Source organism: Myxine glutinosa, chromosome 8 (genome assembly GCF_964187855.1).
Source record: "Myxine glutinosa chromosome 8, kmMyxGlut1.1, whole genome shotgun sequence".
In the NCBI taxonomy this organism is placed as follows: Eukaryota; Metazoa; Chordata; class Myxini; order Myxiniformes; family Myxinidae; genus Myxine; species Myxine glutinosa.
This window is the reverse complement of record NC_136268.1, coordinates 31504770-31531946: the sequence shown is the minus strand read 5'-3', so window position 1 is coordinate 31531946 and position 27177 is coordinate 31504770. Positions and strand designations below refer to the sequence as shown.

Sequence of the window (27177 nt, the reverse complement as noted above, 5' to 3'; positions counted from 1 at the left end):
GCTTGATCTGATCAATATGAATTATTTTTTTTCCATTGCACTGCAACTGTTAGTCCGATGGACACTAAATTTGTACTATAGGAGCGACTCCTCATGTTTAATTTTTTTATGATAATTATGATGTCATATGTCACGTGATAGAGGCGCCATCTTGGAAAAATCGTAAAACGTTGCACCTCTATAATATCCAAAACTGCTCCATGGAAATTTTTTGAAACGTAGCTCATTGTCAAGTACTCCCCATGGGAAATAAGATATGTTAATGATAATATCATCGGTATCTTAATTATGATGTCATAATTTGACAAGTACAACGCTTGATTCGATCAGTATGAATTTTTTTTTCTCTGCAGTTCTTGGTCCGATTGACACAAATTTTTTACCATCGGAGCACTTCCTCTGTAGAATATTTTAATGATAATTATGACGTCATAGGTCACGTGGTACAGCCGCCATCTTGGAAAGCCCAGAAAACATTGCACCTTTATATCTCTGAATCTGCTCTTTGAAAAAAAAATTGAAACGTTGCTCATTGTAATGAACTCCACATGGGGAGTAGGTGTTGTTTACGATGACGGCATTGGTGTCGTAATTATGACATCATAATTTCACAGGGACAATGCTTAGTCTGAACAGTTTGAAATGTATTGAGCGTGATCTACACAACAATTATATTAGAGAATATAAACTTATGATGTCATCGCTCACGTGGTGTGGCAACCATATTGGATCAAAGATAAAATGCTCAAAAACAGAAGAGTTGGCTCGCATCAAGTTGACTGCAGGGTAAGTATTCCATGAATACCATCTAGTTTTCAAATCGCAGTCCTTTATTTATCTTTCAGCTTTGTGAGATAAATTATTACTAATTGTCACTTTGCTTTATCAGGTGAGATAACTTTTTTGGATCTTTAACCATGACTGTTGGTTGCCAAGTTACTGCAGATAACAGGGTTCGATGAGGAAGTCAAAGGTCCCTGATTGTCTTTCTTTTCAGTATGTTTTCTTTGGTATGTGTTTGACATCAATTGGACCCCGTCCATCATGAACAGGCAGCAGAATTCTGAGTGACGTAACATGATGAGTTTATTTCAATGATGTAATTTTATGTCCTAATGTTATTTCCGTCAAATTGCTCATAAATTCTGCCTGGAGCACCAAAAGCAACTTCAGTTTCAGAGGCATCACTTCTTTCTCTTGTTGCCAAACCGCAGGCTCCACGAACTCTAGCGACAACAGCAGCCATTATTCCTCGAATGATAGCAGGAAGGATGAGGGTTTGGAGACGTCTGAGGGCACAATGCGTGGCTGGCCCGTTTGTAAGAGTCAAGGGGAGATGCTCAACCTGGCGTTTACCGTCGGGTCTTTCCTTCTAAGTGCCATCACGCTGCCCCTTGGGGTTATTATGGACAAGTACGGCCCAAGAAATCTTCGTCTCATCGGCAGGTGAGCAAACGGTGATGGAAAACTACGCCTGGGTATGTGTTTGTATAGTCATGGGTTGTAGTCAGATATTTCAGTTTATCAAATCTACCTGTACTCGTGAGTGCTTCAGCGGGGTAGTTGGTAAAAATTCCTTGTGGCATTGTTCTCTCTCGTCCGGTTTCAAATCCCATGGCTGCTCGGCGGAAATTTGCGCACCTTGTCGCAGGGTGCAGGCGACCTGTCCATGAATGGTTCTTAGCCATGAAAGCATAAAGACTTGTCATGAGCACCATGATGCCTTGTCAAGAGCATGGGTCTTCATCGACACTGCCCTGTCGATGTGGCGATGAGCAAGAAGGGGATGTAATTGGGGTGGTGTGAGGATCATAAATGAAGGTGAATGATAACCACAATTATTGTTTGTAAAACTACTGGTACTGCAGTACTGGGAGTGAAATATGCTGTCGATACCCCCCTCGTTGCATGAGGTTCCGCTTCTCTTTTGCGGGAAGGACGGATGGATATTTTTCCGTTTAGTAGTCATAACGCCAGTTACTACGGGAGTAGAAAAAGGTGTCGATACCCGCTCACTCTGGCAGGGTCAGTGGTTAAACCACTCGCACTATTCTTCATGTGCAGGCGAAAATCGCAAGTCTCCCCATTGTCCTTGGGGTTGGGGTGAGGGGGTGAGAGGGGAGTTATTTTGCACCCGTGACCTGACGGTGGGTATCCCGAGCTCGTACACAGAATTTGGTGGAGATTGGTCCAGCAGTTTTAAATTCTTCAATGATCAGACATACATATATACATACATAGGCGTTTCATTAGATACATACATACATACATACATGCATACAATGCCATCCATACATGCATGCATACATACATGCATACAATGCCATACATACATGCATACATGCATACAATGCCATACATAAATGCAAACATGCATGCATGCATGAATACACACATGCATGCATACCTGCATACAATGCCATACATACATGCACACATACATGCATACATACATACATACATGTATGCATACAATGCCAAACATACATGCACACATACATACATATATACATACATACATACATACATACATACACATGCATACATGCATACATACATGCATACATATATACATGCATACATACATACATACATGCATACATACATATATGCATGCATACATACATATATGCATGCATACATACATGCATGCATACACATGCATATACATGCACATATACATGCATACATACATGCACATATACATGCATACATGCACACATACATGCATACATACATGCACATACACATGCATACATGCACACATACATGCATACATACATGCACATACACATGCATACATGCACACATACACACATACATGCATACATACATGCACATATACATGCATACATACATACATGCATACATACATACATGCATACATACATACATGCATACATACATACATACATACATACATACATACATACATACATACATACATACAATTGGCTTGTTTTAGTATGACACTCAGTAACTGCTTATGTATATGAGACGGCAAAATGTGAAGGGGTTGAAGTGCACAAGGAGTTCCTAAATCTCCATGATGGCTGAAAATAGGAAGAGGCCAAGTTTTGCGTTTGGGCCCTGAATGTTATTACGAGATCTAAAATGAAAGACATAAGAGCGAAAGGTTTGTTTGAACAGGTTCAGGCTCATTAAAGTGTGGAACGATTCCACGTATGTTTCATGGAGCATGGTCGATGCCAAAGTGAAGGTAAAAAAGAAAATGATATTTTTTTTACAAGAAGTGTAATCATTTCGGGGTCATAAGTGCACAATATTGCGTGGGTCTGCCAAGCACTTACACCTGCTGCTTTACCTTGATGGTAACCAAGTACCTGTTTTGCATGAAGTAATACTCAGTAGAGAGTGAATAGGAGTGAAGGTGATGAACTAATATCATGAGTTTTGGCATTTGGTAAAGCACCGAGTATTCCACCGAGTATTTGGCACCGAGTATTCCGCCAAACATGGACACTCTCATCGAAAGGTAGCAATCTCTGCAGTCGCATTAGGTAAGCTACTTCAGGTGTTAGGTATTGTTATCGCTATGGTATTATTGGTCTTCTTTGAAGGCCACAATTATTCCCACGTTCTTGTGGGGTTGGCTGAGGGAAGTTGGGCCTAAGTCTTTCACGAACCGGCTGGGCCTAGGCCTGACATTCAATAAGGTGGTGTATATTTGCTCAGGGTGCCAGAGATGGCTCACCTACTCCATCTTGCCAGCCCAAAGGTCTCAAATACGAATGGGCAGATTTTCCAAAAGAACATGACTAAATTTAAACTTCTCACCACGTGTTCACGTATATAGTGAAAGTTAGGGTTAGGGTTAGGGTTACCAATTAAGTTAGGGTTAGGGTTAGGGTTACCAATGAAGTTAGGGTTAGAGTTAGGGTTACCAATGAAGTTAGGGTTAGGGTTAGGGTTAGCCCCAAGGTTTGAAATACTAATGGCTACACGAATATCAGGAAACATTACCCTCTCCCTCATCAACAATGACCTTTTGGGAGTTTGCTGAGTTGTTAGGGTTCTGGTTAGGGTTACCAATGAAGTTAGGGTTAGGGTTAGCGTTACCAATGAAGTTAGGGTTAAGGTTACCAATGAAGTTAGGGTTAGCGTTATCAATGAAGTTAGGGTTAGGGTTACCAATGAAGTTAGGGTTAGGGTTACCAATGAAGTTAGGGTTAGCGTTATCAATGAAGTTAGGGTTAGGGTTACCAATGAAGTTAGGGTTAGGGTTACCAATGAAGTTAGGGTTAGGGTTAGCATTACCAATGAAGTTAGGGTTAAGGTTACCAATGAAGTTAGGGTTAGCGTTATCAATGAAGTTAGGGTTAGCGTTATCAATGAAGTTAGGGTTAGGGTTACCAATGAAGTTAGGGTTAGGGTTACCAATGAAGTTAGGGTTAGGGTTACCAATGAAGTTAGGGTTAGGGTTACCAATGAAGTTAGGGTTACCAATGAAGTTAGGGTTACCAATGAAGTTAGGGGTAGGGTTACCAATGAAGTTAGGGTTAGGGTTACCAATGAAGTTAGGGTTAGGGTTACCAATGAAGTTAGGGTTACCAATGAAGTTAGGGTTACCAATGAAGTTAGGGGTAGGGTTACCAATGAAGTTAGGGTTAGGGTTACCAATGAAGTTAGGGTTAGGGTTACCAATGAAGTTATTAGGGTTAGGGTTAGGGTTACCAATGAAGTTATTAGGGTTAGGGTTATCAATGAAGTTATTAGGGTTAGGGTTACCAATGAAGTTAGGGTTAGGGTTACCAATGAAGTTATTAGGGTTAGGGTTAGGGTTACCAATGAAGTTAGGGTTAGGGTTACCAATGAAGTTAGGGTTAGGGTTACCAATGAAGTTAGGGTTAGGGTTACCAATGAAGTTAGGGGTAGGGTTACCAATGAAGTTAGGGTTATGGTTACCAATGAAGTTAGGGTTAGAGTTAGGGTTACCAATGAAGTTAGGGTTAGGGTTAGGGTTAGCCCCAAGGTCTGAAATACTAATGGCTACACGAATATCAGGAAACATTACCCTCTCCTTCGTCAACAATGACCTTTTGTGACTTTGCATGGTTGAGCGACATCTTGGTTTAGTCCAAACCGCAATAAGTTGCAATCCCCAAATCCTGACTCCTTCCCCAAACTCATTCTCTCATTCTTTCACCCCCTTCACAGTGCCTCCTTCGGGTCCTCCTGCCTGTTCATGGCCTACGGAGCAAGTAACCCGAACGGTACGGAACAAAGAGCCGAACGCAAGCAAACCTTTCCCATATGATCACTCGTGCACCATCTCGTAGTATTCTCGTCCACACACGTATGTTCGTGCGGTTGTGTTCCTCGATTCACTAAAAGTTGTCTCCATAAAAGAGCAGGTGGCCGCTTGAAGCACGTGATTACCATTACAATGGCGGCATTTACGCCAGGCAATGCGAAAGATGAGGTAAAAAAAAGATCCGAATGAACGTCGCAGGAATACAAATCAAAATAACACAACAGTAAATGTTCGTGCGGACCCATTGGTCCAGCAGTGTTGAACAAGGCCTTGCCGGCACCCATTGCCGCTCGGCTCCCGCTCATGTCGTTTACATGGATTCCCTTCTCTGTGATTCTTGTTGTCCTTTCTTCTTTTTTTTACCTCCCCCCACACAACCCCAGATCTCTCATGGTGTATCTTCCCAGTACTTGCTCTGAATGGATTCGGAGGGATGTGCATGACTTTTACTTCCCTCACGGTAATCCCAACTTCTCTGTGTGCTCCTTTCTTTGCGAACTCCCTCTCCTTCCCTTGGCCCTCCCTCGATCCCTCTCCCCCTTTCTTCCTCTCTCTCCATCTATTTGTGACCCGAGAACTCCAGACGAGACTCGCTACGAAAAACAAGGCTTGCTCCTGGTTGGCTGCTTTTTTCCCCTGCCGCCAGTAAACAGCGCTGCGACCTGATTGGCTAATCGCAGGCTGTTACCAGGTGCTCCTTGCTCCCAGCCACCGGTCGGCTCCGGCCGCCTTGCCTTTCTTTGTGTGTCCATCTCTGTGGTTATGTTCACACATCGTTATGTTCATTGATCATTCCTTTCCTTCTCAATGTGTCCGCCTGCAGTCCCTCATGAGTCATGTCCTTGTTTTTCTCATTCTCCTGCATCTTTGTTTTGACTCACCCATTCCGATAGGTACTTCCACTGTATCATTTACCGTCACATGTTCCTAATGTTAATTTTCTCAGCACTTTTGTCCTTTTACATTTCGGATCTAACCGAGTCATCATCTGTACGTCTGTTTCTATGTCTACCAGCCCATTTTGGGCCATCGTAGTAAACTCAGCAAAATTAAGTGGTCTCTCATTTACAAGTTGTGTTTACATTTACATTTACATTTACATTTACATTTACAAGTCTCCTGAGTACCCCCTCATTTCCTTTCTCTCAATAAATCCTTCATTTTACATCCACCTCTTCCTTCTCTCTCCCAGCGCCCCACCCCCCCCACCCCCCACCTCCCTAGCTCCGCCATCACAACATCCCAATCCCAACTGAACTCTTTGCATACCAAACTCGTTCATTTAACCTCCACTTCTTCATTCCTGTTGACTTTAAATCAATCACATACTCTCTCCTTCTTCATTCCTGCTGTTTTTAAGTCAACCACACACCCTCCACCTCTTTTTTTTTTTTTTTTTGTATACCGAATCGAGGCTCCTGACAGAGCTAACATTTATCACACAGACAAATCAAACAGACAAACAAAGTATATATAAAGGGGAGCGGTAGACAAGATGGGGAGAGAAGGGGAAGCACACAAACACAACATTTGAGAGCAGGGACATCGGGAGATGTGTGGGAGGGAGAGGGCTTGGGGGGAGGAGGCATGGGAAGGGGGGTGGGAGAAGTATAAACACAAGGACACCAAGGACTTCCAGGAAAGAAGTTGGTATTTCAAAAAAGTGGATTTGGGGTGAAATTAGCGGGGGTAGAAAAGATCAAGGTTTTGGACTTATACTATACTGCTTATGCTAGCAACGGTACCCCCCCCCCCCAGGGGCGGGGCTTCAATTGGGAGGCCCAAATGAAAAGGCAAAATATCAGAAATTGAAGGGTTTTTTTATTTTAAACGATTCATATAAACATCCGTTAAATATCACACGCAAATCATCAAAATCAAAACAGTATTTGTAGAATTTCAACAAAAGCCACATCACTGTTCATATCGGTAAATATTATTCCATCGGGTTTGGAAAAACTGGAAAATTGGAAAAATTGGAAAATTTGTGGAAAATTTTGAAAAACAATATGGCCTATTTTACTCCAGGGGGTCCCAGGATTACCCACCCAAAATTTCGTTGCGGTCGGTTCAGCCGTTTTTGTGGAACCTGGGAACAGACAGGCGGACAGACGGACAGACATTTTGGGGAATTGTAGTAAGATATCCAGGTTATGTTTTCACCCCTGTCTGTTTGTCTGTGAGCAGGATATCTGAAAAAGTGGTGGACATATTCGGACGAGATTTGGTGGACATGTCGGGTATGTGACAGGGATGAATTGATTCGATTTTGGTGAACATCCGGCTCCAGATCCGGATACTAGAAAATAAAAAATAAATATTTGTAAGTCATGATTCGTCATCATTAGAAGATAGGGCCAAAAACGATACATAGCAGGATATTTCAAAAGTTGTGGACGGATTCGGATGAAACTTGGTGGTTGACTTGGTTTGGTGACGAGAACAAGCCGATTCGATTTTGCTCCAGGTCCGAATCCAGATCTGGCCTATCAGTGGATACAAAACATAAACTGTTCAGCCTGGCGGAGTTATGCTCTCTAAGAACTGATGTTATAGCCCCTGCCGTCTGTCGATAAAATACCCTCCACTCTATTGTTTTCCCAACTCTGTGTTTTTCTCTCCACTAACACTCGACTGTTTTCCTATTGAGAGAGCAGCACAACACCTGCCCACTCGCACTTTGGAATGTGGCACAGACTTACAGAATTTCTCTGTTGAATGGATTTTATTAAATGAAATCCAACATGAACATCCGTGCCAACTGTAACCATCCGAAGCCATGTCCAGCTCCAAATGCAACCCCGATTGGGGAGGGAATGGAAGCAGACATCTAGGTGTTATCCCATATGTGTTGTTCATGGTAGCCTCGGTGGTGGAGGGTAAGCATGCAGAGTGTGGTGTAAGCACGAGATAAACAAGTAAGAATGTGGCGAGTGGGAGAGCAGCAAGGGTGGGGAGAGAAAGAAAAGAGAGGTGAAGGGGTTATGTGGCATCGAGGGGGTAAGGCGGGAGGGGGTGTTTTCGAGAGAAAAACATCTCAATTATTTATTTGTTTTACACGACCCTCAATCAATTATTTATTTGTTTTACACTGCACTCAATCAATTATTTATTTGTTTTACACTACACTCAATCAATTATTTATTTGTTTTACACTACACTCAATCAATTATTTATTTGTTTTACACTACAGTCAATCAATTATTTATTTGTTTTACACTACACTCAATCAATTATTTATTTGTTTTACACTACAGTCAATCAATTATTTATTTGTTTTACACTACACTCAATCAATTATTTATTTGTTTTACACTACAGCCAATCAATTATTTATTTGTTTTACACTACAGCCAATCAATTATTTATTTGTTTTACACTACACTCAATCAATTATTTATTTGTTTTACACTACACTCAATCAATTATTTATTTGTTTTACACTACAGCCAATCAATTATTTATTTGTTTTACACTACACTCAATCAATTATTTATTTGTTTTACACTACAGTCAATCAATTATTTATTTGTTTTACACTACACTCAATCAATTATTTATTTGTTTTACACGACCCTCAATCAATTATTTATTTGTTTTACACTACACTCAATCAATTATTTATTTGTTTTACACTACAGTCAATCAATTATTTATTTGTTTTACACTACACTCAATCAATTATTTATTTGTTTTACACTACACTCAATCAATTATTTATTTGTTTTACACTGCAGTCAATCAATTATTAATTTGTTTTACATGACCCTCAATCAATTATTTATTTGTTTTACACTACACTCAATCAATTATTTATTTGTTTTACACTACAGTCAATCAATTATTTATTTGTTTTACACTACACTCAATCAATTATTTATTTGTTTTACACTACAGTCAATCAATTATTTATTTGTTTTACACTACACTCAATCAATTATTTATTTGTTTTACACTACACTCAATCAATTATTTATTTGTTTTACACTACACTCAATCAATTATTTATTTGTTTTACACTACACTCAATCAATTATTTATTTGTTTTACACAACCCTCAATCAATTATTTATTTGTTTTACACTACACTCAATCAATTATTTATTTGTTTTACACTACAGTCAATCAATTATTTATTTGTTTTACACTACACTCAATCAATTATTTATTTGTTTTACACTACAGTCAATCAATTATTTATTTGTTTTACACTACACTCAATCAATTATTTATTTGTTTTACACTACACTCAATCAATTATTTATTTGTTTTACACTACACTCAATCAATTATTTATTTGTTTTACACTACACTCAATCAATTATTTATTTGTTTTACACTACACTCAATCAATTATTTATTTGTTTTACACTACACTCAATCAATTATTTATTTGTTTTACACTACACTCAATCAATTATTTATTTGTTTTACACTACACTCAATCAATTATTTATTTGTTTTACACTACACTCAATCAATTATTTATTTGTTTTACACTACACTCAATCAATTATTTATTTGTTTTACACTACACTCAATCAATTATTTATTTGTTTTACACTACACTCAATCAATTATTTATTTGTTTTACACTACACTCAAGTAGTCAAGTGAAGTGCCTTTGTTTAAATTTCTCAAAATACTAATTTCTCAAAAAAACAATTTTGAGACAAACAAAAATCCAAACAACCAATATACTCTAACCACACTTACAGCTCTACACCTATATCCTTTATATCAAGCCTGGTGTTGTTGGTCAAGGTGGTTGTCTTGATATCTTCGGGTCTTTAATTTGAGCCCCTGTCATGTCGTAAAATAACACCAGGTGGGTTGGCTCAGCCTGTATCATTCCGAGGTCGGCAAAATGAGTACCAACCATCTTGTAACGGGGGGGGGGGGGGGGGGCGGCACTGCATCAGCCGTGCTCCCAGCAATGATGCAACCAGCGGCCATAGGCTGCATATTAAATATCTCTATATGTGGGTCTCAGAAGGTGTAACGGAGCCCTCCCAGGTCTCAAAGTATCTGGGTGTGTGTGTCTGTGTGTATGTGTCTGTCTGTGTGTGTGTGGCTGGCTGTCTGTGTGTGTGTATGTGTGTGTGGCTGGCTGTCTGTGTGTGTGTGTGTGTGTCTGTCTTTGTGTGTCTGTCTGTGTGTGTGGCTGTGTGTGTGGCTGTGTGTGTGTCTGTGCGCGTGTGTGTGTGTGTGTGTGTGTGTGTGTGTGTGTGTGTGTATGTGTGTGTGGCGCTGTGTGTGTGTGGCTGTGTGTGTGTCTGTGCGTGTGTGTGTGGCTGTGTGTATGTCTGTGTGTGTCTGTGTGTGTGTGGCTGTGTGTGTGTGTGTTTATGTGTGTGTGGCTGTCTGTGTGTGTGTGTGTGTGTGTGTGTGTGTGTGTGTGTATGTGTGGCTGTGTGTGTCTGTCTTTGTATGTCTGTCTGTGTGTGTGTTTGTGTGTGTGTTTGTGTGTGTGGCTGTGTGTGTGGCTGTGTGTGTGGCTGTGTGTGTGGCTGTGTGTGTGTCTGTGCGTGTGTGTGTGTGTGTGTGTGTGGCTGTGTGTGTGTGTCTGTGTGTGCGTGTGTCTGTGTGTAAGTTACTGTTGACTGCTATCCACACATGGGTGGGTTTCAGGAGGTGGAACAGAGACCAACCAGGCCTCAACCTATATATCTCCTATGTATTGCATTGAAACCGGTTAATTGACGTAGTCCCTGACTGATTTAATGGCAGTCCGGGTCCTCGTGTGGTTTGCTTTCATCGCTGAGGTTGCAACCCTTCAAAACAGACAAACAGGTAAAGAACAGGAGTGTAGGCGAGGGAGGAAGCAGAAACGGCCACTCTAAGACCTGCATGAATTTCGTTCATATAAAATTCCTAGTGATGGCTTGGCTGTAGGCCCAAAGGGTGGGGAAGGGGAGGAGGGCAGTGTTGAATTCTGGGTAGGAATGGGAGACCGAATGAGTTCATGTGATGCAATGCAGGGTGTACGTAATTTGTAGAGTGCTTTGGAAGAATAGTCTCCTTTTGATTGCTTAACTGAATCGACATAATATTTTACAACATCTCAAAATGGAACAAGTTCCTGTGTTTCTTGAGAATTGTGTTTTATTTTCTGGAAACATTTCTTTTGGGAATAAATTGTTGTTTTGGAAATCACATCAACATATACAGTTAACCTGACAGAGTGGTGCACAGGTAGCACACTACTTACTTTGAGCCATCTAGTTGCGTTGACCAAATTACAAATTCCTGCCCAAATCACCTTCGGTTGCATGTCAGGTCTGACCAACCAGTTTGTAATACTCAGGCCACACCTTTCACCTGCTCACCCCACAAGAAGATAGTAATTCAAAAAACAGGAAGTGGTAACCAGTGGAGCATATGCAATCATTACCTATGGATACTGGTCAATCAAATGTGAAATAGAGTAATATTGCGATACCATGCCTCTTCATGACATCAGAGAGTTGCTTTCTCTGTCAGCATACAGAAGTGTTTTTGATAAATATTTAATTATTTGAGGAAGAGCTTATCATGTAACATGATTGCGTTGATAATTTAAGGACAAAAACCCGTTTGTTCGCAAGTGTCGAATGAGAGGTGGCAGTAAAACACACACACACATACCTACCATGTCTCAAAGTATCCACCTAATGGGGGTGGATACTTTGAGGCCTGGTTGGTCTCTGATCCACCTCCTGAAACCCACCCATGTGTGGATAGCAGTCGACAACAGTAACTTACACACACCGACACACACAGACACACACCGACACACACAGACACACACACAAACACACACACATACAAACACACATACACACACCCAGATACTTTGAGACCTGGGAGGGCTCCATTACACCTTCTGAGACCCGCATATGGAGATAACAACAGCCAACATAACATCAACAACAACAACAACACACACACACACACACACACACACACACACACACACACACACAGTCCAACACTCACACACACACAGTCCAACACTCACACACAGTCACACACACAGTCTCACACACACAGTCACACACACACAGTCACACACACACAGTCACACACACACACACAGTCACACACACAGTCACACACACACAGTCACACACACAGTCTCACATACACAGTCTCACATACACAGTCTCACATACACAGTCACACACAGTCTCACATACACAGTCACACACACACACACACACACACACACAGACACACACACACACACACACACACAGTCACACACACACAGTCACACACACAGTCACACACACACAGTCACACACACAGTCACACACACACAGTCACACACACAGTCTCACATACACAGTCTCACATACACAGTCTCACATACACAGTCTCACATACACAGTCACACACAGTCTCACATACACAGTCACACACACACAGACACACACACACACACACACACACAGTCACACACACACACACACACACACACAAACAAACACATATACACACACCCAGATACTTTGAGACCTGGGAGGGCTCCATTACACCTTCTGAGACCCGCATATGGAGATAACAACAGCCAACATAACATCAACAACAACAACAACACACACACACACAGTCCAACACTCACACACACGCAGTCCAACACTCACACACACGCAGTCCAACACTCACACACACACAGTCCAACACTCACACACACAGTCACACACACACAGTCACACACACGCAGTCACACACAGTCTCACATACACAGTCTCACATACACAGTCTCACATACACAGTCTCACATACACAGTCACACACACACAGTCACACAGTCTCACATACACAGTCACACAGTCTCACATACACAGTCACACACCGTCTCACATACACAGTCTCACATACACAGTCTCACATACACAGTCTCACATACACAGTCACACACAGTCTCATGTACACAATCTCACACACACAGTCACACACACACAGTCACACACACACACAGTCACACACACACACAGTCACACACACACACAGTCACACACACAGTCACACACACACACTTTGAGACCTGGGAGGGCTCCGTTACACCTTCTGAAACCCACATATAGAGATAACAACACACAGAGAGACACAACACACACAACAAAATATATAAAATATGACTATGTATGTTGCACGAGACAGCTATTTGCAGCAACCACAGCCGATTGCAGTTTGACAAGGACAATGGCAATCTCAGTATCAGCACAGCCAGAGCCAGACAGAGTGTGTATGACACCGACACCGACATCGATACCGACCCGATTCTGAACCACAGAGCAAAACGACAAACAAGATTTCCTCGTCATAGACAAGTCTTTAAATTAATCCTGATTAGCTCATAAAAGGCAATGTCAGAACAATGTCATCTTGGCCCCTAACTCGCATCGTCTTTTGGTTTGTCTTGTTTATAAGATTGGAAAAAGTAAACAAATAAAGGAAAGACAAGGCAAAAGGGCGACGTGTACACGTATCGGTAGAGCAGGCCACCACTCCAAATGGTCATTGTGAAACGGTCTCTTGTATTTTCAAATCACCATGATGATTGGACCAAACACCGCACAATAGGAGAGATGTTCAAAGCAGAACGTTGGGAGAGTCGGTTCTGTGTTTAAGAATCATTGTAATCAACAAGCGGTTTCAGAGGTTCGTGGAAATGCCTGTAATTGAAAGATCATGTGATGCAATTTGTGTAACCACTAGAGCTGAGCTGGCTTGCTTTGGTTTGCAAGTTTCAGTTGAACAACAGATAAACAACTGGGAATATGACCAAAATGACCCGCAGGGGCAGACGGTCAGACAATAGCCATAAAGATATTATCTTCGCCTGGTCCCGATTCCATGAACCATGTATTTTATTTATTTTCTTGACTAGTCAAGTAACCTATATATATATATATATATATGTGTATGTATGTATGTATATCCTGAACGGGCGTTTTCTTTGCGTTTAGTGATTTTGCGCGCACCTGCTGCTGCCTGCACCTGCTGCGCGCACCTGATTTTGCGCGATTTTGCGCGCATAACGTCCTTTATAATAACAATCATGAGGATAATTAAATAATTGTGTCTCCGTCTTATCCATGATCCTCTTTTCCGCCCACAGCTCCCGAATATGTTTGGAAATCTGCGCTCGACTTTCATCTCCCTTATGATAGGTTCCTACGCCTCGTCGGCGGTCACCTTTCCCGTCCTCAAGGTAACCATCAGGCAGCATTTCACAATCTGTGTAAACCCTACCCCATTAATCATGGTCGTGCTTTGTACAGATCTGTCCCCTTCTCCCCTCCTGGTTTTTCTTTTTTTTTCTTGTATAATATATTTCTCAATTCTCACATGTTTCTGGGTCGGTTCAACTGACTGCGATCTGAGATGGCACGTTCAAATCTTGACCCCCTATTGGTTGCCGATGATGAACTATCCATTTTGTTTCTTGCCATTGAGAACTACCACGAAATGGGGTGAATAGGGACACCAACTGAAAAAAAGTTCGGAAACTTTTTTCGCTGAAAATTGATAACCATACTGATTTGTTGATATTTGGGTTGAAAGTGTTCTCTTGTTTTTAAAAAAAGCAACTTATAGTCCCTATTAACCCCATATATGGGTTAAATAGGAATAAATAGGATTTTTATGGCTGTCCCTATTCACCCCGTTTTACGGGTGAACAGGGACAGTCACTAATACAAAAAAATAATAATCAAGAAACAATCCTGAGTTTCCAACTTATTGCTAAATTGATAGCTCAGATGGATGCACATAATATGCACCCATAATATAAACCACGGTGCCAGTGAAAAAAAATATGGGATAAAAAGTTTCTCCAAACTGTCCCCTATTTCTTGATTATTATTCATTCATATTCAGTGACTGTCCCTATTCACCTGTAAAACGGGGTGAATAGGGAGAACCATAAAAATCCTATTTATTCCTATTTAACCCATATATGGGGTTAATAGGGACTATAAGTTGCTTTTTAAAAAAAACAAGAGAACACTTTCAACCCAAATGTCAACAAATCAGTATGGTTATCAATTTTCAGCGAAAAAAGTTTCCGAACTTTTTTCAGTTGGTGTCCCTATTCACCTTGCTGTCCCTATTCACCACATTTCATGGTACCTGCATTGGCGGATTACCTACACGCCACGCCGATAATGATGATGCGACCTGGACATGATGTGCATATGATTGATTGAATTCTCTTACTCCTTTATTAGTGTCCTACCTGGAGGGGACTATAGGTTTGCTCTCCGTCTGTCTGTCCGTCATACTTGTGGTTTTCTGCATTTTTTCCATACCCTTTAACATAACCAATTGAAACTTGGTACATGGCTATATTTTGATAAGTTACAGACGTTTTGGGATGTTTTCCCAATTTTTCATGGAGTTATGCCCTTTTTGAACTTGGAAAATATCACATGTTATACATGGGTCAGTTTTCCAGACTCTTCCCCTCATATTACCCTTTAATACATTATGAAACTTGGTACATGGCTTTATTATGATAAGTTACAGAACAAGTTCGAGTTTCAGGGTGATTTGCTAATTTTTCATGGAGTTATGCCCTTTTTGAACTTGGAAAATATCACATGTTATACATGGGTCAGTTTTCCAGACATTTCCCCTCATGTTACCCTTTAACATATTCAACTGAAATTTGGTAGGCGACATGTATTGCAAAGCAATTCTCCATCTTGTTTATTATTTTTTGCGCAACCCTTCTCTCTTCATTTTATGAGTACGTTGTTTGATTTCTACCTTATTATAGCATTTCATTTGCCTAATTAATTATCCTGATAACTCTCCCACCCACCCCCTTCCCACTCCTCCCTTAGCTCATATATGATGCTGGTGCGAATTTCACCTCGATTATGTTGGGCTGGGCAGCCCTTGCTGGCTTGGTCTTTATGAACTGCTTCCTCAACTGGCCACTGGAGCCTTTTCCGGGTCCAGAAGACATGAACTTCACGTGAGCAAAGTTCCATCACAAGTACCCCTCTTTTTTTCTTCTTTTTTTTCCTTTCTTTTTTTCTTTTTTTTGTATACAAGATCGAGGCTCGTGTAAGAGCTAACATCAATCACAGAAAACCAAAAGGACACACAAAACATACAATAAAGGGAGCGGGAGACAAGATGGGGAGAGAGAGGGAAGCACACAAGTACAGCAGCAGAGAACAGGGACAACGGAAGATCTGTGGGAGGGAGAAGGCATGGAAAGGCACGGGGGGGGGGGGGGGGGGGTTGGAGAGGTATAAAACACATGGACACTGCTTGGACTTCCAGGAAAGAAGTCGGAATTTCAAAAAAGTGGATCTGGGGGTGAATTAACAGGGGTAGAAAAGATCAAGGTTTTGGATGGAGGATAAGAGATGGTGGTGAACAGCTGTTTTAAAGACCTGGATGGACGAGTGGGATTGAAGAGAGTAAGGGAGTTTGTTCCAGAGGTGGGAGAAAAGAGGAATAAAGGAGTGAAGGTGAGCAGAGAGTCTTGATTTTGGCAATTTCACCAGAAGAGGGTTGCTGGCAGATCTTGTGCGACCTGTAGGAATATTTCGGGACAGAGTACAGCTTGAGCTGGGGAAGCTAGGCCGGATAGGAGTCGATAGAAGACAGAAAGACCACCAACCTGCCTGCGGTGAGAGAGTGAAAGGCCCTCGGAGTTAGCTTTATCCCGGGAGATTCCAATGATTCTGAAAGCTTTGGTTTCAACAGCGTGAAGCCGAGCTCGGTGTGAGGCAGGAGCACCAACCCAGAGGGGAGAACAGTATTCCATTGAGCTGCGGATGAAAGCCTTGTATGTGGTGAGGAGCCCAGGTGTGCCAAGGAAGGACTTCGCACGACGGAGGATGCTCAGTCGGCGACTGGCTTTGGAGGCCAGCTCGGAAATGTGGTTTTCCCAGGAAAGATCATGGCAGATAGTGAGACCCAAAAGCTTGAGTGACAGAACTTCTTGGAGAGGATTATTGAGAAAATAGATGGGAGGGTTGTCCAGTCGGTCTTTTCTGAGAGACATAGTGAGAGTGTGAGATTTTTCAGGATTGAAAGACATGTTTTACTTGTTTGACCAGTCTGTGATTTTGTCCAGGGCTGCAGACTGCCGATCTGAGGGATGAGGAATGGAGCCGCAGAGAGTGGAATCATCAGCAAAGAGATAGAGAGGATTTTCAAGAGAGTCAGAGAGATCATTGATGAAGACCAGAAAAAGCACAGGGCCCAGAACACTACCTTGGGGAACTCCAGCCTGAACAGGAAGGGGAGATAAGAGAAACCCATTCAAGGCCACACGTTGACTTCGACCAGAGTGGAAGTCCGCAAGCCATGCATGGAGATTTCCATGGATACCATAGGAGGAGAGTTTGGTGAGCAGAGCGGGGTGCCAGACCGTATCGAAGGCACAAGATATGTCAAGGGAGACAGCTCTGATTTCCTGTTTGACATGGAGGACCTCCATCCATTGTTGAGACAGCAGAAGCAGCATGTCCAGAGTAGAGTGACCAGGTCTGAAACCAAATTGATGATCAGAGATCAAGCCATTGGACAAGAGGAAAGATTTTATATCCGAAGCAATGATGGATTCCATAATTGGGAGAAGGCTGATTGGTCTGTAGTTGCAAGGATCTGTTTTTGCATATTTTTTGTGTGAAGCGGTGATGTTGGCTGATTTCCAAGCTGATGGCAGATGACCTTTAGCAAAAGAGAGGGTGAAGAGAACATAGAGAGGCTGTGAAAGAACGGCAGAGCAGGACTTTAGGACCCGTGGGCTGATGCCGTCTGGTCCAGTTGCAGAATCAGAGTCGAGGATTGAAACCTTCATTGAAATAGAAACTTCCTTACCAGTTTGGAGCAAACCTATAGGTTTTGCATTGGACTGTCATGTGGCCTCTTGGCTGTTCTGCTGATGGGTGAAAGATATTGATCAAGGTTGCCAAAATGAGTGAAAACATGCGAAACAAAACCACGTCTTGTCCTACGTACTCGAACCCTGCTCGCCGAAACACAGGGATCTCACAACATGGACCAAACGAGGAGTCCTCAAAATTTGCCACTCCTTGGGGGTCAAACATTAATTATTTACAGTACATGCCGTTCTCAAATTGGCATGCATGGGATCATCGAATTCCCTCAGTTGATTCATGCTTGAATGACACTCGCAGCCACAAAATGCACACACGTACAATATATAAAGAAGAACATTTATTTCAGAAATTGAAATAAGCCCGACGGTACAGGTACCTGCTTGTCCTGAGCCAAATACAGTCCTAATAGGGCTATCCTTATCATATATTACCACTGGATGGGGGGAGCGGGGACGCGGGACGGAAGAGAGACAAGACGAGCAGTCAGAGAAAATGAAGATGAAGTAAACACAGAACTTGTGGATTGGTTGATCTTCCTTGGAAGGAACTGAAACTTGGAGTTCTGATGGAGGGGTTGGCTTCTCATGGAAGAGTGTGTGTTGATGTCTCGTGGAATTCTCTACCTATTAAAAATGCCTCAACAGAACAGCCAAAAGGCCACTGCTCAAAACTGGTACAGAACAGCTGCCATCATGAGTCGGAGACATAGTTGGCAAGGCATTTACATTATTATTCAATCGATTATTAATATTAGTTATTGATTTTAATTAATATTAATTAACATTATTCATTATTCAATAGATCAGAAGTTGTTGCCATCATTTTAAGTGATTCATCAACATTGAGAGATAGGGCCAAAATGATATACAGCACGGTATTTCAAAAAGTTGTGGACAACTTCTGACAACTATTGGTGGGTGAGTTGGTTAGGTGATAAGAAAAAGACGATTAGATTTTGGTTCAGGTTCAGATCCAGATCCGGCTTATCAGTGAGATACAAAACACAAACTGTTCAGCATGGTGGAGGTATGTGCTCCACCGAGTGCAGTTCTAGTTCTTGATGTCCTCGTTATTTTCTCCAATAATTAACTTTTCTATTTCCAGAATCAAGATCAAGCTCAGCTGGCTGGGATTTGATCACAAGGTAAGCATTTAGTAGTAAATAACTATGGAGTTGGACATGAATGAGTAAGGGTCAGGCTGATCAATAACAAAGATGGTCGTGCAATTGGCCAAACCATCATAATATAGAGAAGCAATATTGTATTGGAATTCATTCATTAATTCAGTCCGGTGGCTGCTTCATTATATTGAAGAGCAGACAATGGCCCACTCCTTTTAAAGGCACATTGGGTTGTTTTTTTTACATCCTCCAGCGAATGCTTGCATATGGGACAGCCAGCTTGATGTTCCCTCTTAAGGATGGCAAACCATCTAAGATGACAGTTTATAGTGTTTGCAATAATCACACCTACACTGGACAGCTCAAAGGTGACTGGACTACCTCTGAGCTATGTTGTCAGCCCAATTCTCCCAAATTACTCCCGAATAAAATTCTCTCTGCACGGAAACCTGCGTAGTTTGGGAAAACATCAGTAATGTCCAATGACTGAGACTGTGTTGCATTCATGGATTGCTTTGAATGAGATTACAAGGAAAGTGGTTCAAAAAAAAAAAAAAAAAGATTGGCCAAAAAGACTTCTGCTACCAAACGAACTTGTTTTGTTATTTTGAGATCTCTTTTTCCACGATCACTATATGCTGATCTCCACGTACAATGCAGCATTTTATCCAGACAGGTGTTACATTTGAATCTCTCAGTCTGGAAAAAACAGCCTGTTATTACCTCCGCCACAGAATGTCGATGCAGGTTATATTTTCACCCCTGTTTGTCTGTCTGTCTGTCTTTGTCTGTCTGTCTGTGAGCAGCACATCTCAAAAAAGTTATGGACGAATTCGGACGAAACCTGGTGGACAGGTTGGTTGTGTGACGAGGACGAATTGTTTCGATTATTGTGAATATCCGGATGCGAGAATTTTAATTTTTGAAGTGATTCTTCACTCTTGAGAGTTTAGGCCAAAACGATATAACGCACGATATCTCAAAACGTTGTGGACGGATTATGACAAAACTAGGTGGATGAGTTGGTTCGGCGAAAATAACAAGCCGATTCGATTTTGGTTCAAGTCTGGATCCAGATCTGGCTTATCAGTGGACACCCACCTTTAGAGGCCATTTGGTTGGCCTTTTTTTGGGCACGTTAGTCCCCTTTTTGAAGCAATGTTTTATGGCCGGATGCCCTTCCTGCCACCAACCCTGTTAGTCGCCTCTTGCGACACACAGGGAATTATCAGTGAGCTGGTACTCAATTTGCCGACCTCTGAAGGATGACAGGCTGAGTCAACCCACCTGGCGTTAATTCAGTGATCGACCGGGATTCAAGCCCAGGATCCAGGGATCCCAAACCGGCACCATAACCGCTAAGTCAACACCAGGCTATGCCATGTAAAGTTTCTACATGCTACCTCTAAACATACGAAGCACGTGGACCAATAAGGGCCACTGACGCGGTGCCCTCTGTCGGTGAGACATTTGTATCTCGATCAGGATGTTGGCGATAACTTGTCTACTCTTCGTCAAAATACACCGTAGGATCTTCAACGTCCATTAGCTACAATGATAGTAGACAAAGACATCCAGATTAACGTCCGTCCGAGGGACGGCACACTTTATGACGTCATAATGGCTTGCCTACGAATTACGAAATCCACAGTTTATTGGCGGGTCGGGAATTGAGAAATATTTTTTAATGCAGATTGCAAATAATTTAATGGTAAATATCGATTACGTTAGAGATCTTTGGTGTGATAAAGCAAAACATGGAAACAACGAGAATAGATTATATAAAGAGACATACCTGTCCATGTTTGTGCGTTTGTCCAGGTATCAGGCCAACAGTTCTACTCCCACGTTACATCGGTTGGTCGGCGCCTAAGTGTCTCTCATTCTGCGAAAGATACTTGCGCTGGCGATTCTAACCTGGAGAGTGGGAAATCATTTTTCCCATCAACTCACAATGTCGTTGTAAATTATCAAGATCAGGATGAGGGTAAGTATCCGAGTGAGAATGGGCCTTTGACTGGGAAATTGCACGAAGTTGGGTGCCCATTATTCTTTGGTTTTATTATGTCCAATTTTTTTCCCATTATTCCAATATGGCTTCCATAACCATGCACGAAGTGTGCATTCCATAACCATGGAAATATTATGGTTTGGGGCAGCTTTGCTGCATCAGGGCCTGGGCAGCTCACCATCTACGACATCAGAGTTAGCACTAAAATATTAATCATGGGGAGTCGCCACTATGTTTAAAGTTCCAGCACAATCCCAGCACTAAAAATATCTCTACTGGCTTTCCATTGAAAATAGAATCGTTTTCCAGATCCTTCTACTGACATATAAAGCACAAAACATGAGCCCGGCCGACATAATGAACATGATCACCCCTTATGTACCAGCACGCATGTTGAGCTCTACAGCTAAATCCCTTCTCAGTGTCCCAAAAGTCTCAACTCTTCTTGTATGTATGCTTCTGGATGATATGTTCTGGACTTCTTCTGTATGCTTCTGGATCAAAAGTATGCTTCTGGATGATATATATGCGATCGCCTGCTACTTACCCTTGGCCCGCAATCCAATGAAGGCCACATTTATTTCGGCCCACCATATGACCTTGACCTTCAATATTTAGAGATAGATTGTAGCTTAGAAAAATGTGTCCCCATCTATAATCAATCAAAAAAACTCAACATCATGGAAATCGGAGGAAAATTATTCAAGTTATGATCAAAAAGTGTTTTTGTTAATTAGGTCACAATCCGAAAAAAGGTGGTCACGGACACAAATCAAATATCAGGTGCAAAACTTCAGTGCAGATCCTACAATTATGATGCAAGAACATCTTGAAAGGCACAAGTGCTTTTTGAGATTCCGCATTGGCAACATTGAGAAACAACAACAACATGCATTTTAAGGCCATTTTCCCTGCAAGAGCGGGGGTTGGTCTTGCGGTCCCCATGACGATCTTCTCCATTTTGCCCTATTTTCTGCATCTCCCCTTGTTTAACCCCCTTGCCCGCATTTCTTCTTCCACCACTTTTAGCCAAGTCTTTCTCGGTCTTCCCCGTCCTCTACTTCCTTCTATATTCATTTCCATCACTCTTCTCACCCAGTCACTTTCATCCTTCCTCAACACATGACCAAACCATCTCAAACTGTTTCTCTTCACAACATCAATCACAGGCTCTATTCCCATCATCTTTCGCAATTCATCATTTGTCTTCCTCTCTCTCAACGATACTCCGCACATCCACCGAACCATTCGCATTTCCACCCTTTCCAGCCTTCGTTGCTGCTCTACGTTCATTACCCATGTCTCGCTCCCATAAATCATAACACTTCTCACACATGCAGCATACACCTTTCCCTTCAGCTTCAACGACACTTCAATTGGCAAGATTGAGTGATGGTAAAAAATGAGTTTTTCTTTGCAGACCTCGACCTTTTACTCGGAGAGGTATGATGTGAATTAAGTGTAAATGCGACTTCCTCTAGGCTATCTAGAGAGGGCAATTTCCTTCGGATTGGACAAATCTGTCGAGGTTTGGTGAAAAGTATTTACAAAGACTATAATTGGGTCATGACCTTAAGATCAAAAAAATTATGTCAACCCCGCATACTTTTTATTCCCATTATTGATGCAAAATTTCATTCATAAAAACCTCAGACATTAGCAGAAAAAGAGAGAGAAAATCCGAAATGGTCATTTAGCATTTCAAGGAGTGTAAGACCTCGACCTTTAACCCAGAGGGGTATGATGTAAATTAAGCGTAAATGCGGCTTGCTCTGGGCTATCTAGAGAGGGCAATTTCATTCCGGTTGGACAAACATTAGTCGAGTTATGGTGAAAAATGTTAAAATGTCTATAATTACATCATGACCTTAAAATTAGGTCAAGGTCAAAAAACGATGGCAACCTAAACCACGGGTATTTTTTATTCCCATTGTTGATGCAAAATTTCATTCTGAAAGTCCCATCCGGCTCTGAGATAAAGTTTGGAAATTGGGAGTGCAGGAAGAAAAACAATATCAAAACCGAAATGGTGGTTTTGTTCTCCTTGTGGTTCCAAGAAACTCTGGGGTACCATTAAAAATTGGGGGCACTAATTGTATAAAGAAAGCCTACAACAGGTATAAGCTGTAGCATAGGGGGAGGCTAAATTACATCACCACATGTAGTGAAGTTTGGGCTGGCAGGATGGCCTAGAGGTAGAATAGAAGGGCTAGAAGCTAAAGCACGTGTCCCATCTTCCAACCGTGGTCGGTCGTGGCATTAAAGATCCACACGGTGTCCTGTGTGAAGAGTAGGCGAGTTATTGCCGGTACCATGGCAAAATTCCAAATTCCTTTTGCTCGCCTGCTCTTTGTAAATGAAGGGGATAGGAATGGAACATTATAATCAGAAGGGAGCTGTTACTATTTCATAAATGTTCATTTAATAAACACAGTAAGAGCATATATGTTTTTAAGGAACAATTAGTTCTTCCATTTTTAAAGCTATGCCAGGTTCCTCTTCTTCGCAACATAATTTCTGAATTATCTGCAATGAAACAGCTCGGTTGGTACTTGGTCAGTGCAGGGTAAAATGGAATCTGATTGTTGTTTTTTTTGTGTGAAATTACAGAAGGTCCAAGCTTCATGAAAAGCGTTTGTACGCCCATCGTGCTATGGAGCCTCGTCACCATGTGCATCACACAACTGCGTCTCATCTTTTACATGGGAGCCATGAACAGCATGCTAGAGTTTCTAGCAGATGGAGATGGGCAGCAAGGTTAAAAATACACACATGTTCCTTACCACAATACCTTATCAATACAGTAATGTATATTTATTATTAATCTTTAAAACAAGAAAAAAAAATCTTCAGTAACATCTTTCATTGGACATTCGATATGAAACCACTCCGATAAAGTCCCAATTGTTATTATAAGGGGGGTGGACACTTATCCAACCAAGATATTCTCGTTTTGTATTTTTTATTCACTAGTACACCCGCAGACTCCGGGAGGGGCAGGAAGGGTCATTCCTCTTTGGGGTATATAGATTACAGTCGATCTATGGGTGGGTCTCAAGAACATTGGGTGTGTGTTCATTTACTATGTTTCTTGTGGAGAGATCGCCATTTGGTTTAAGCATTCGAGAAAGCACTCCATTCAAAACCGTTAAGGAACGGCTGGCTTGGCAAGTGCTAGCTAGCTGCTTGGTAAAGGAGCACAACCCAAGCTTCTCCCTTCAGTTTCGTGTAAAACAGCAGGAGAGAGTTTCAAAAGTTAGCTATGAAAAATGCCACGTTAGCGGCAGAAAGGGCCATGTTATTAATTAAACCCTTGTGGGGCATATAGAGTACAGTAGATCTTCGCTCAGTTCTGTAAGTAAACCTTACTTCACGGATGTCGGGATTCCTCCAAATTTCTTCATTTAGTGTTATAAAGAGCATTAACGACTGTTTAAAATGCTAAGCATACGTGTTTGTGGTTTATAATATTTTACTTCCTGTAGAAGCCGTTGCTCCCATGGCAACGCCATTATAACTATAAGCTATTTATACACGTTATCACTGCAGGAAAAACGCCTTGGGGAAGTGGGACATTATTAGTATTGATATTGTTTTGTAATAACATTAACAATATGCGATTATCATTAATTTTGTTATTAAAAGCGTCTTTGGAAAAACGCCACAATAAATCTTCTTCTTTGGACAAACGCCACGATAAAGCTAATTTAATACTGTTACGGTTTTCCGCCACCCTTCCTACCCTTACCAAGGCCCCTTGTTCTTTCTGAGCCAGCGTAACCGAGACTTGAAACGCCCCTCCCGGGCAAACGCAAGGTAGGGTTTCGGGACAAGTCTCGCACGTACCTAAATACCTGCGCCGCCGCGGAAGCGGGGAAGCAAGCCTCGCACGAGCCACGTGTAATTTGGGTACACCGAGCGGATTGCGTACCACGTGGTCCGTGCAGTTACCGTTAGTATTGGAACCTGATTAGAGCAGTTTTATTCGTACCACGCTTAGTCAATGATGGAAAACACGAGACGGTCGAATAAAGGAAGAACACTATTTAATTACTATTTACACAAGTATGTACAAGTCGGTAGAAAGCCGAGAGACACAGAGCAGAACTTAATCAGTCTTATATTAACCCAGACATGGGCCCGATCAGACTCACAAAGGGGAAATGCAGGTAGGATGGTGTTCACGCGCTGCCTTGGTCGTCCAGGAACGGCTTCGCCCGGCGTGGCTCTCCACGGTCACAGCACGTCCCACGATGAAGGCAAGCAGGTGGTGGAAGGGATCCTCGTAGCGCGTCTCTCGAACAAAGGGCAGCAGGCAGGCGGTTTTCCACAGCGCGTTGAGTTACCGGTGCGCTATCACTCGCGTAACCCAATAGAGGCTCGGCCTCAAGCTCAACCAAGCGTCCAATGTGGTAAGAGCACTTATACTTAGTTCATGCGCATCTTTTCCCAGAACTCGTAACTCTCATCAAGTGCCTCCGTTCGCAGAACTGCTAACTCTGAACAGAACTCACAAGCTCACCTTTCCACTCAACTGCTCGTGGGGGCTTTGCGCAACGGGTTTTATTGCCACGCCCTGAGCCCTCTCAAATGTTCCAACCACACCCTGTGACGCAGTGCCGCAGCCAATCCCTTTGAGCCCTGATTGACGGCTCGCGCTTACCGTCAGCTTCTCCGCCGGCCTCATTCGGTCCCTGCTTGATTTGCCAGGCCTGCCTCGTTTTAATTCGCGCCAAAAAGCCAAACGCAGCACAAGGAGGCGTAAGGCAATGGAGGCGGCATAAGGCAATGAAGGACCTACTCTCATTATTCTACTCAACGCAAAACTAACACAGGAAAAGGACTATGCTCACACATACTAAGAGATAACTGAACTATTGCGAGGCTACGTGTTGTAGTGTGACGAAACTATGAGGGGGAAATTTAACCTTTATTGTACAAACTCAAAACCGCAACAATATTTATATACACCTCAACATACAACGCTATTCACGGCAATGGTGGGGAAAACCCACTCGGGGGAGAAAACCCCCTTGGGAAGGGGGGGGGGGGAATGAATGCGGTACAACCTTCATTATGTAACCCTTCGTCATCCTGTCAAGTTTGTTTGAGATTGGATAAGTAACGACGGCATGTATTGGCGTCAAAAATTCATCAGACAGACGGACAGACACAAACGGCGTATTTTAGTATGATTTTACTGAAAATTGTAGAATTTGTTTTTCTTTTGGAAGTTGTGGGATACAATGTGTAAATAAAGGTGGAAAAGGTCTGATTTAATGCAATTTAATTCCAGGCTATAAGGCACCAAAAGGTGAAATTTTTGAAAGGGGGTGTAGACTTTCTATTGGCACTGTAAATGTTGAGACATTTTTTAAAACCTTGGCAGGTCTTGGTCTATTGTGAGTCTGATGTTGCCAAAGCAAGGTTATGGCAAAAAGACTTTAACAGTGTGTCATGTATGCAGTGCAAATGTTCACCGTTGTATCCCTACACCGGGACCGGGTTGTATCCCTACGCCAGAGCTCGGATGGCGCTGCTGTGAATCGGGCCTTGATTGGCAGAGTGAATAAACGCGTACGACAATTGATCCCACCTTCGTCGCCATGTAAGGTATCTCGACAAACTGCGATCAATTGTCGTACGCGTTTATTCACTCTGCCAATCAAGGCCCGATTCACAGCAGCGCCATCCGAGCTCTGGCGTAGGGATACAACCCGGTCCCGGTGTAGGGATAATGATCATATTCTCCAATGCCATTCATAAAATGATTTACTAATTTTTGTAATCTTGTCTCTTTTTCCTGCTTTTATTATCCCTCTTCGTGGCTGATACAGTGATGGACACAGGTATGAAATTCTGTTTTCTATATTCCAAACACAGTTCTCTCAACTTCCTATCTCAGCTT

At 42.1% G+C, this 27177-nt stretch overlaps 2 protein-coding genes across 5 annotated transcripts in view; one reads left to right on the top strand and one right to left on the bottom strand.

The window, feature by feature from the left end:
• Positions 1-27177, bottom strand: part of LOC137432380 (uncharacterized) — a 515673-nt gene that overhangs the window by 360099 nt on the left and 128397 nt on the right. The window lies entirely within an intron of this gene.
• Positions 1-27177, top strand: part of LOC137432375 (large neutral amino acids transporter small subunit 4) — a 43140-nt gene that overhangs the window by 4823 nt on the left and 11140 nt on the right. For both annotated transcript variants that reach the window (XM_068124257.2, XM_068124256.2), the window contains exons 4-12: positions 1215-1446; positions 5179-5234; positions 5659-5735; positions 14385-14477; positions 16114-16247; positions 19240-19279; positions 21080-21245; positions 23880-24026; positions 27107-27118. In XM_068124257.2, coding sequence (XP_067980358.1) covers positions 1215-1446; positions 5179-5234; positions 5659-5735; positions 14385-14477; positions 16114-16247; positions 19240-19279; positions 21080-21245; positions 23880-24026; positions 27107-27118 — 957 coding nt within the window. The remainder of the gene's footprint in view (positions 1-1214; positions 1447-5178; positions 5235-5658; positions 5736-14384; positions 14478-16113; positions 16248-19239; positions 19280-21079; positions 21246-23879; positions 24027-27106; positions 27119-27177) is intronic.